The following is a 12,206-nucleotide window of genomic DNA, read 5'->3' on the forward strand; positions in this document are numbered from 1 at the left end:
GGGCTCTGGTCTGTGGGGCCACTCTGGAAGCTTTGATTGAAGAGGACTGACAAAGAAGCAGAGCTGTTTTTGTCCCTCTAAGGCCTCCTGGTGGTGGGTGGACAGGTGAGTAGCGGCGGAGGGGGCCGGAACACCTTGGGGTAGAGATGCCCCTCCATCTCCTCCCCGACCAGTGCCTGGACCAGACCCAGCCCGTACCCCGACCACAGCCCCGCGGTCCACACCACAAAGGTGGATCCTCCTTCCGGGTCCCAACCCCCATGGAGGCCCAGGTGGGAACCCAGGCTAAGGAGCAGGGCGTGAGTGCACTTGGCCTTGGAGCTCAGCCCTGCCTCAGTGGGAGGCTTCCCCTCTAAAGGGTGCCCTTTGTAAAAGGAAGAGGTTATTGGCATCATCACTGGGGACCTTTCGGTGCCAACTGCTTGGGTTGGAGAGAACCTTACCACCCATCGGAGAGCACCGCAATACATGCTGTTAGCCAGCTGCACGTGTGTGCTCTCACTCCCTCCTTGAATACTTTCCCCAAGAACCCCAGCCCAGGGCCATGGGTGCAGGAGACAGAACCCTTCCAGCCAACTCGGTCGTCCAGGAAACCACTGCACAGTTCTTCCCTCTCCTGTTCTAGGCTGCACAGACTAGGAAGGCATCACATCCACAGAAGAGCTTAACCTGAGTTTTTAAATAAAATGCAGAATGCAGTCAACTGAGGAAGGCAAATGGCTTGCCTACCCACCACCACCCCTTCCATCTTAAATACACCAAAACTCAGAGCCCAGAGACAGCCCCACACCTGAAGACTAGGAGAACCTTCAAAATCGGACCGCTCAGCTCAGTGGTGGGACCAGAATTTTTATTGTTGTTCATTCGCTCAATAGTGTTTGACTCTTTGCGACCCCCATGGACTGCAGCATCCCAGGCTTCTCTGTCCTTCACTATCTGCCGGAGTTTGCTCAAACTCATGTCCATTGAGTCGGTGATGCCATCCACCCATCTCCTCCTCTGCAAGGAAGCCACCTTGGTTGGGAAGACTCTGTGTGTGTGTGTGTGTATTTGTGTGTGTGTGTGTGTATCCGTGTGTGTGTGTGAGTGTGACGGGTTGGGGCTCTGTGCGTGTGGGCACTGTGTGTTGCAGGATTTGGAGTCTTGTCTAGAGCCCATGTTTGTGTCTAATGTACGGGGGCTTTTTAAGTTAGACGGCGTGTTCCTTTGCGATGGGGGTAGGGAGCGAAACTTTTCGTTGATGAAAGACAGAAGGCACCTCCTCCCCTCCCTGGGCCGTGCCACCTGCACAGCCGGGCAGCAGGAGCCTGGGCCCTAAGGGGAATCCGGTGGACCACGTCCTTTCTAAGGCATTTCCTTTATTTGATAGCCTTAAAGACCAAAGCAAGGGAAAGCGCGAGTTTGGGATGAAGTTCATCTTCAAAGTCGGCCCCACCCCCAACCCCCGGGGCTTTGCTCGCTTCTCACGGACTCAACCCCCCAGCGAGGATCTTGCCGGCCTGGCAAAGCCGTTTCCAAGAAAGACGGAATCTTTGAAATCACTCAGAAGGAGAGAGAAGGGGTCAGCGAGAGCTCAGGCGCAGGCGAGTCCACAGGCGGTGTCGCAGAAGTGAACAAAGGGACACACCGGGGGCCGGGGCCGGGGCAGCCCAGCCCGGCGCGCTGCTGGGAGAGGAGGCCGCGGGAGCGCGGAGACGCCGCGCCTGAGGGCGCTCAGTTCTCTGCCCTCCGAGCGCCAGCGGCTGGCCGGGCACTCGAGGGGCCAGCACAGCGGGCAGCCCCTACGAAGGTCAGAGCCGCGCCCCCGTGCCTGATGGCGCAGCGCCCGAGGGTCCCCCGCTTTGGCCCCGGCAAGCCCCGCAGCCTCGGGCACATCCCGACGGCGCTGAGGGCAGAGCAGAGGGGCTACACCTGCTGAACGAGACGCCGGCGCTGGGAGGTCTTGCGCAGGAGCCTCCTGTAGTCGTAGGGGTTGGCGGCGGGCCCATTCCCCTCCTCCACGCCGTCCTCCGCCGCCCAGCACCTGCGAGCGAGACCGGGGGCCGAGCGTCAGCGACGCCACCGCGCGCGCGGCTTCCCCGCCCACCCCGAGTCAGGCGAGTCCTTCTCCCACACCTCTCACGTTTAAGAAGCGCACGTTCAAAACAGCAGGGCAGTGACCTAACGGATTTGCGGTATTTCCTCAGCAGTTTTGCAGAACTCCTGAGTGAGGAGCAGATAGGTTGGTGGAAGCTGATGAAGCCTAGTTGTTTGAATGACAGCTAAGTAAATATCAGAAGGTGTAGTTCAGAAAGGTGAGCTTGGTTTGGCTGGAAATAATTCACAACCAATAAATACTTCAGTACCTTCTTCTTAAACAGGAAACTCAAGGTACCTCTATAGACAGTCATTTTGCAAACCCTCAGTTCTTTGTTTTAAAGGAAGTGTATTAGTCACTCAGGCATGTCCGACTCTTTGTGACCCATGGACTGTAGCCCACACCCCCTCACCCCCAGGCTCCTCTGTCCATGGAATTCTTCAGACAAAAATACTGGAGTGGGTTGCCATTCCCTTCTCCATGGGATCTTCCCAACCCAGGGATCAAACCGGGGTTTTCTGCATTGCAGGCAGATTCTTTACCCGCTGAGCTACCTAAATGCTTCCCCCAAATCGGACCAATCACTCTGTTAGCTCTTCCAATGTTTCAGCATCTTCAGTGAGGCTGTTGGGCCACCTTCCTGAAGCCAATGCAGGGAAACCCTGCCAACAATTACCTTTAGGTTCTGCAGTTTGCCTGGGGGAAGCAGGGATCTCCCTAAAATGCAGCATTATTCATCAATTCATTTATTCACGGAGCACCTACTAAATATCAGCTACCGGTGTAGGTGATGGGTGTACACAAGTCCCTACTCTCCCAGGGTTTACAGTCTAGAAGGAGAGAGGACCATGGACAGCTCCAGTACTCCAGGTGGTGAGAGTTGGAGGCTGGGAAGCCTTCTACAAAGAAGAGCCAGGTGGGTGAGGGTATATGTGTGTGAGTGTAAGCAATTTCATAGAGGGTGATCAGGAAAGGACTCTCTGTTAAGGTGACATCTGCTGGGAGACCCGAAGAAGGGGAGGAGGGAGCCAGGCAGATCTAGCAGGGAAGGGCAGTCATTTCAGGATGACAGGAGATCCCCATTATGGTCCTAAGATGACAGTGTGTATATTGTGTTCATGGCACAGCAAGGAGGCCATTATGGCTGGAGTGGAGCAAAAGGGGGAGAAGAGCAAGGGATGAGAGCAGGAGGAAGGAGGGGACAGTGAGACAGACAACGTGGAGCTTTGAGACCATGGCAGGGACTTGAACAAGAGAGACACTGGAGGTCTCTCAGTAGCGGAGGGATTCAGTGGAAGTCAAGAGGCCTGTGAAAAGACTGAGCAATAGTCTAAGCAAGCATGAGTAGCTGAGAACTGGTAAGATTTTGGTCATTTTGGTAGGTCGATCTGGAAGAGTCCACTGGATGGATGTGGGGTGTAAAAGAAAGGAATTAAGAATGTCTCCAAGGTTTTTACCTAAAACAAGAAAAATGAGGTTGCCATTTAATTAGATGGGGAAGGCTGCTGAAGGAGTATATTGGGGGGCAGGGGGAGTTAAAAGATTTTGGTTTCAATTTTGGGATACTAGATATTCAAGAGGAGATACTGAATAGGCAGTTGGATATATAAGCCCTGATCTCAGGGTATTCTCAGCTTGAGAGTTTTAGGTAAATAGATGATATTTAAGATCATGAGAGTATACGGTGATAATACAAAGGATGAGACTCTCCAGTGTTGAGAGGTCAGGCAAATGAAAAGAAATCAGCCAAGGGGAATGAGAAGGAGCAGCCAGTAAGGGAGTGGGCAAACCAAGAGATGTACTTACTGTCCCTGGAAGACAGTGAAGAAAATGTTTGAAGAAAGAACATCACGTGCTACTTATAGGGTGAGATAAGGACTGAGGATCATCTCCAGATAGGATGATCTTGGCAGGGACAGTCGCCATGGAGTGATGGGAATGGAAACCTGAGTGCGGTGGCCCAAGAAAGGATGGGGAGAGATGACCTGGAGGAGGCAGGATCACATTCATCTATTGCTCTTCTGCCGTAATGAAGACCAGGAATACCGGTGCTGTGGAAAGTCAAGGTGGACTTCCAGATTGAGTCAAGGGTGCTTTTTATGATGCATCCAATTACATCATGTTCACAGACTGTCAGAAATGATTCCGTAAAGGGAACAGACATTCAAGGTGTAGAAGAGAGAGGGGACAGTTGCAGGACAATGTTCTGGTGAACACGGAAGGACTAGGATTCAGTGCACAAACAGAAGGTTTGGTCTTAGCCAGGAGTACAGACCCGCATCTCGCTAATCACTGGCTACCTGCCACCTGCTTCCATTCATTTAAATTCACAAGACACTCAACTCTTCATTGCTGTTGACCTTGATACCCAGACCTGCTCATACCTTTCTGGTGTACTAATGCTAATATTTGGGGTGTATATGTTCAAAATATATATAAATAGATGTAATAAATTATCAGAATAATGTAATAATATTTACATATAAATATGCACTGAAGTGAAGTCGCTTAGTCGTGTCCGAGTCTTTGCAACCCTGTGGACTGTGTTCGTGGGATTTTCCAGGCAAGAGTACTGGAGTGGGTTGCCATTTCCTTCTCCAGGGGATCTTCCCGACCCAGGAATTATCACAAGTAAACACTGCATTGCAGGCAGACGCTTTACCATCTGAGCCACCAGGGAAGTCTAAATATGCACTATATATTGCTATATATTGGAGAAGGAAATGGCATCCCACTCTAGTACTGCCTGGAGAATTCGATGGACAGGGTGGCCTGGTGGGCTGCAGTCCATGGGGTCACAAAGAATTGGACATGACTGAGGAACTAACACACACACATATTTCTACACAGTATAAACATATAAAAGATGTAATATATTTGTTTATAAAATAATAATTTAAGATATATAAGATATATGAAATATCCCAACAGATAGTTTGGCCTGAAGCTTCTCTAACTGTCCCCAAAGATCTTTTAGGGCTGTTTTTCTGTTTTGTTTTTTATTTTAAAGCCAAGATCGTATCAAGGTTGATCTACTGCACTTGGTGGTTTATCCCTTTAATCTCCCTTAGTTTAGAAACATGCCACCTTGGAGTTGCCGGTCAGCATGGTTAAATCAGCATACTTTCTCTCTAGCGCCCAGCTCCCCAGATATGGACATAAGGATCTTCTATCTGTATCTTATGCACCCCTGCATTCACTGCATCTCTCCTTCCTCTAGCCCCAGTGTGGGTGCCTACAGTCATCAACTCTAAACGCACAAAGGCCTGTGCTCAAATTTTACTTCCATTACTTATCTAGGTGACTATATGCAGTACGAAACTTTGCAGGCTTAGCCTCCTCAGCTATAAAAAAAGGACTGCGAGAGTAACTCCCCCACCCACACCCCCAGCCCACCCCAGCTCCTGGGAAGAATAAATGAGATTAGAGCAAAGACAATAAGATGAGAGCACAACTGAGCACTCCACTGATGCAGGCTTCCAGCTTCTAGTCTGGTGAACTCTGACTTCACATCCTCAGATGCCACCGAAATGTCAGGACAGAACAGGTTCACAGCAGATGTTTTTCTGCTGCTGGGGGAGGGGAGAACACACCAGAGAGGAGCAGACTGGCCTGTCAAAGTGGGAAGCAGCTAAGTCAGTGAGAAGCCAACTAAGCCGGGATTGAAAGCTCTTGGATTTTAGTTCACGCACACACTGTGGGGCTTTGGGCACATCCTTTAATCTCCTGGGCATTTGGTGTGTTCCCGTATAGAGCTCTGTGGTTGGACCGGAGCATCTCTAAGCTCCAACCTGTTAACAGTTCTCGGCTCTGAGATGGAAGAATACATCTTCTTTTGGAGACAAGGAGCAGAAATCATAGTTCAGGTTGGTTCTGGACAAGCAAATAAAGAGAATGATGGTGGCCATTTATGGAACAACTCCCCAGCACCATGTCTGGCATTAATCACATTCTCCTTCATCATTTCATCTCTCCAAAAACAGGGAGAAGCAATTAGTAAATCCTTTTGCAGATGTGGAAACGAAGCTTAGAGAGGCCCAGTAACAGGAGCAAGGTTACTCAGTAACTAAGTAGCAGAATCAGGACCCAAATCTAAGACTCTAAAGCCTCTTCTGTTAACTACATGTCACACTGTCAAAGAGGTGGGTGAGGTGTCTGAGTGCCCTGGGCCAACAGGATGTTCACTTAGAATGTTGGAAAAACAGCTTTATATTGCCTGGTGTTGCTCCCGTTTTTCTTCTACCACATGTCCACCTTATTATGTGCCCTCAATTTCAAAACTTTACCAAGAATTTTTGGGGAAAGAAAAAAAGATTCCCCAAATTCTAAGTAAGCTACAAATGGTTTAAGTTAAATATCAAAGCTGGTGGCAAAGTGAAAATCATATCCAAAATACACATTTCTGTATGAAACTTTCTCCCAAATATTTTTTTTTTGGTCTGACATCATCGATTCCAAGAAATTACATAGCATCATCGAGAAACCAATAAGTAAATAAAATCACATTGGTTAGAGCTTAAACACAGGTTGTGGCTACTACTGAAGACAGGTATTGCTTGCAGTTAGTGTGACCATCTCATTTACCATCGAAACCAAGGTATTTTAAAAGGAGATTCTATTGATGATTACACCAAGAGAACAAGTAAACACTGAGATTGTGCTAGAAAAACTGGGATATCTGATTACCTACCATAATCCTTGATTTTACTTTTAAACAACATATCAATCACAAGATGAAATATTCAGTAAGAACACTTTGTCGTTAAGCTAGCAAGCTTAATCACTTCAGTCATATTCAACTCTTTGTGACTGGATGGACTGTAGCCTGATTAGTCCATACATAAATGAAAGTGCTCTAGAAATGGAATGGTGAGTATAACATTCAAAATGCTGTACTTTTAACATATATTTATTACCTTTCATCAGCTTTGAAACATTGGTTCTGGAGTTCTTGCTGTTGTCTTCGTTCTCTTAAACTAGGGTTGTGGTCCTTTGGTCCAGGATGACTGGGCAAAAGCTCCTTATAATAGAAATCCTCCAGATCTAATAATTTCCCCTGACTGCAAATGACCAAACACACCACAGAATCAGGCTGTCTACTGACCGAAACTTATAAGATACTCAGTTTCTTCATTTAAAGTATTAATATTTACAGTAATCAAGTCACACACGCATGCTAATAGGAATGAGAGAAGTCTTGCGATGTGCAAAAAATAGTACATACCATAAGTTAAAAAGAAAAACCACTCACCTCTTACATTTAAGAGAGTATTTAGCTGCTGGAAATGCTTTTCCAACTTCTACCACATCCAACTTGGCACAAAACTAGCAGCTACTAGATAGTTCGTGATTATAAATACTCATTTGGCCACAGTTCACAACTGACCCTTGGGCCACTATGAGGAAAGCTGACCTTTATGTCCCAGCACAACCATTTCCCAAATTTATCCATCAGCCCATAGATGCACACAGGGCGTCATGATCTTACCTCACTTCCTTCACAGGCAACCCCTGTCCTTCCCTGTCCCCCGGTCTTTGGGGGATTAATTTCTGTACTAGATTTTAATTCCTGCCCATGACACACATGCAAGGGTGTGTCCTCAACCATTTTTATTCGTGGATCTACTCAAGCTATGCTTCCAGTTCCTGTGGTGCTCTGTAATCTGATGGGACTTCATCCGAGGTCAAGAGCGAAAGGTCTGGAAAACTACCAGGTGTTACATCCTTTGGGGAAAAGCTCTTTTCAAGTTAAGATAACCAATTTGTAAACACATTTTCAGAATGTCACCAATTCATAAATAGGGAACTCTGTCCACTCATGCTTCTCAGAAGAACTCTCAATTGTTTTGAGCACTTTCTGGAAATTAGTTGATTGAAATAGTGGGATGATATTAAAACTGTGGACTGAATGAAATGTTACAGGGAAAGGGAAATAGTTTGAATTGAAATGGGCCACACAGGCAGGTGTCAGAAACTTCATCTTCCTGACAAATCCATAACCATTACACAATAAAATGTAAGATTTAGCTCGTGTTGAAGAACAAAGAAGTACAAAGGAGTTTGGGGAAAGAAAGCTCATGAATATGAGCATGTTCAAATAGCTCAATCAAAACCATATTAATGGGACAAGAAAGGACAATTCTGTATTGGATGGTACAATTTATTCGAAACTGTCTGAGTTCTCAGTATACATACCATGCACTGCGTTTCTGCTTGTGCTTAGTCCCTAAGTTGTGTCTGAGTCTTTGTGACCCCATGGACTGTAGTCCGCCAGGCTCCTCTGTCCATGGGATTTCCCAGGCAAGAATACTGGAGTGGGTTGCCATTCCCTTCTCCAGGGGGGTCTTTCCCAACCCAGGAATCAAATCTGTGCCTCTTGCATTGGCAGATGGATTCTTTACCACTGAGCCACCTACTGCTCTGGGTTTAGCTAAATATATATTTCCAATAGGCAAGATCTTATAGGTTACATATAAACTCCATATTTAAAATTTATTGACAGCACACCACTTTCCAAATCTATGCATATAAAATAGGTGGCCTTTAAACATAATTTGAACATACAGATTTACATTTTGGGTTGATGAGTTATTAAAATTTAAAAATAATAATTACCTATCTTTCCTTGGTCTTCGTTTTTCTTCTTGGATTGATTTCTAAAGGGAATAGAACAATTAAAAAGAACCTATATAATATTATGATCTTAATATAATTAATGGATATATTACTATAGTATTAACATATAAAATTATATTTCATTGGGTTCTAGCTCAATATATTTGAACTTTTATATGTACATGTTGAAAAGCGTATATATGTCATTTTAGACTAAGGAAACAAATACTGCAAACAAGCTGAAGATATAATAATTGTGGCAACACTAATGCAAGCATCAAGTTGACTGACACCTTAAAAATGCAAGATAATAAAAATGGAAATTATTAATAATAATGGTTTGTCAATATGAAGGGTTTTCCCAAGTTATCTTTATAGATACACTGAATCACTTTTTTCTCATCGTTTATCATTTTAATACCCTAAAACGTTAGATGAGTCAAAAAGTTCATAGTTTGCTTTCTTCTTAATGGTTGGTATTGTAGCCAGTGGATGAAGTAGAAGTGAATGCTTACCTGCATCAAGTCTGGGAGTGGATCATTCTGGAAATAATGTAAGGTGCAGGACACCAAAGACATTCCTGTCCTCCTTAACATTTCCTGTTAACTTCACATTCCTGACCCAGAGCCCGAGGCTAGGAGGTGCTTACAATGACATACCAGAAGAGGTACAATGGCCCCCAGCAGTTCAGCTAATGATCCCCTGGGACCAGGGTGGTGTTTGCTGTGGTTGTTCCTGCTTTAATCTGAGGGGTCCTGAAAAAATGTCTCTCTTGTTCTCTATAATAATTTTCTGTAATCTGAAGAGATGCTGAATTATGCTGAGTAACAGAGATCCTCTTTCTACAGCCAAGAATCAAATACTGCTCTGCCCTGGCAAGGACAACATTTTCTTCTGGATCAGTATTTCAGTCTGGGAGATGCTATGGACAAGTTGGTGCTCACTTACTGAATTCTTAAAGGAAGAAATATTGTCTGCACTTTTTTTTTTGCTCTCATCTGTGCTAGAATACTCCTATGAAATGTAATTCTGTGGTATATTTTTCCCAAATTTATTTAAAATGGCTTATAACAGAAGCAATTATGTAGTCAAAGGAATAAAATAGGAGCTGTAAATAACAAATAGAGAGAAAGATGAACTTTAAGACAGAGCTTCACATTTAATTGTCTCTTAGGTTCCTAAGCCCTAGGGCTAAAATTAGGGATGTATGTGATGGCATTCTTCATCATGAAGAAGGATACTGAAAGACCTAGAAGAGGATTTAATATGCATTTTATCACTGGGGGCTTTATATTAAGGGCACTTACATACTCATCTCAGAGATATTGCAAATTTGGTTCCAGGCCACTGCAATAAAGCGAGTATCACAATAAAGCATGTAACACAATTTTTTTTTTTTTGGTTTCCTGGGGCATAAAAGTTACATTTACCTGGGACTTCCCTGGCAGTACAGTGGTTAAGACTCTGCACTTGCAATGCAAGAGAGGTGTGAGTTAGATCCCTGGTTGGGGAACTAAGATCCCACATGCTGTGTGGTATGGCCAGTTTACACTATGTGCAGGAGTGCTAAGTTGCTTCAGTCGTGCCCAACTCTGAGCGACCCTATGAACTGTAGTCTTCCAGGCTCCTCTGTTCACAGGGATTCTCCAGGCGTGATACTGGAGTGGGTTGCCATCCCCCATTCCAAGGGAGCTTCTCGACCCAGGGATCGAATTCACATCTCTCTTGCATTGGCAGGAGGGTTCTTTACCACTAGCACCACCAGGGAAGCCCAGTTTATACTACACTATAGTCTATTATAAAGTGCATAATAGCATTATACCTAAAAAATGCATACCTTAATTAAAAATTTTAAACATACTTTATTGCTAAAAAATGTCATTAAAACGCTGGTAGAGGGTCTGAAATATTTCAAAAATTACCAAAATGGGACACAGAGACAGGAAGTGAGCAAACTGTGTTGGGGAAATGGTGCCAATATACTTTCTGAATGGTTTCCACAAAACTTCAACTTGTGAAACAAAAAACCAAAAAAAAACACTACCTGTGAAGCACAATCAAATGAGGCATGTTTGAATTGCTAAGACCAACGATGTCTTGAATTAGGCTTTTTAAAGTATATTTTAATTTTTATTTATTACTTATATTTTGGCCATACTGCATGACCCACAGGATCTTAGTTCCCTGACCACAGATTGAACCCATGCTCCCTGCGTTAGAAGTATGGCGTGTTAACTACTGGACCACAGGGAAGTCCTCAATTAAAAGTTTTGATATGACAAATTGCAAACCTGAAATTTAAAATGCAAATAAAGAACCAAATGTCCTGTGGCGGGTTCTTGCCAAACCAGAGTAAAGAAGAAAGACAAGAAAATAGAGATGACTTAAGAATGAGAACTGGTAAGGATGTATTCTGAGGAAGCCTTTGAAAGAACAGAGGTCTGAGTTCAGCAGACTCTGAAGAAACCCTTCCTCCGTCACTGCATTTTACACCTTCTTCTTCCCTTGTGACATATAAAGAAATTTGCTTTATGATAAAACTTGAAAAAATTCACCTCCATTACAACATGATGGACACACTCTCACTTTCCTTTTGGAAATACATGAATGTATTATGTATTCAGAGGTCTTTACAAGGATTAAGACAGTAGCCAAAATGCAGACATTAATAAAAAGGGACCTGGGATTGATCAAACCACCTGAAGACGCCAGAAAAATAATGGGACCAGAAGGGACTTGTGATGGGACTGTGTCCATCACTCACTTTTTGAGGAAGCTGTTGGCCCTGAGTCATTTTGCTGATGGCCGCACAATTTCTGGATGTTAGAGCAGACACCACACCCCGTGACAACAGACAGAAGTATTCAGCTAACATTCTGTCCTCAAAGCCACAATTCTCAACCTCAGCTTACTCTTATTTTGGACAGGACAACAGCAACATTTCCCAGATGTAGGAGGTTAAGAGAATCCCATCACAGAAGAGAGCTGGTGTTGGTATGAAGGCAGCTGGAATGACCACAGTCAATGGTGACATCCAAGGAGAAACAAAAGCTGTATCAATAGGTGAGACACCTGTCAGCACAGCTGCTCATGTCAGGCAAGCACGAGGGCTGTCATGTCCACAGTCTGGCAGCACCGAGAATCTTGTCTAAATATGTCCTGTGTTTTTTTAGCAAATAGGCTCATGATGAGCAACAGTGGGGCTATAAGAAGGAGCAAAGTCTGTCTTCCTCAAACTTCTAGTTCACAGGGGAGAGTCAGACAGGAAACACGGAGACACATATTTATACCTGATATGGAGAAATATGAAGCTGGGCCAGGCAAACACAGAAGCAGGTGCGGCTTTAGATACCACTGTCAGGAAGCTTCTCTGATAAGCACAGATGTGAATAAAGTACAAACATTTTTGCTGACTACAGTGGCCTGGGTCATGAAGAGAAGGCTTAAAATATGCAGCATACTTGAGAATGATGTTCATGAAAACCATTTAAAAGTACAGAATGTGTTTTAATGT

The 12,206-nt window shown here is 44.7% G+C and overlaps 1 protein-coding gene across 1 annotated transcript in view; it reads right to left on the reverse strand.

Annotated features, from left to right (window-relative positions):
• Positions 1-1,874: 1,874 nt before the first annotated feature.
• MYO3A (myosin IIIA) overlaps positions 1,875-12,206 on the reverse strand; it is a 177,660-nt gene continuing 167,328 nt past the window's right edge. The window contains exons 32-34 of the mRNA XM_055428556.2: positions 8,693-8,733; positions 6,994-7,137; positions 1,875-2,023 (exon numbers count right to left, since the gene is read on the reverse strand). Coding sequence (XP_055284531.2) covers positions 1,906-2,023; positions 6,994-7,137; positions 8,693-8,733 — 303 coding nt within the window. The 3' untranslated portion in view covers positions 1,875-1,905. The remainder of the gene's footprint in view (positions 2,024-6,993; positions 7,138-8,692; positions 8,734-12,206) is intronic.

This window comes from Moschus berezovskii, chromosome 15 (assembly GCF_049115385.1).
Source record: "Moschus berezovskii isolate FMDL1 chromosome 15, NW_MosBer_1.0, whole genome shotgun sequence".
Taxonomy (NCBI): Eukaryota; Metazoa; Chordata; class Mammalia; order Artiodactyla; family Moschidae; genus Moschus; species Moschus berezovskii.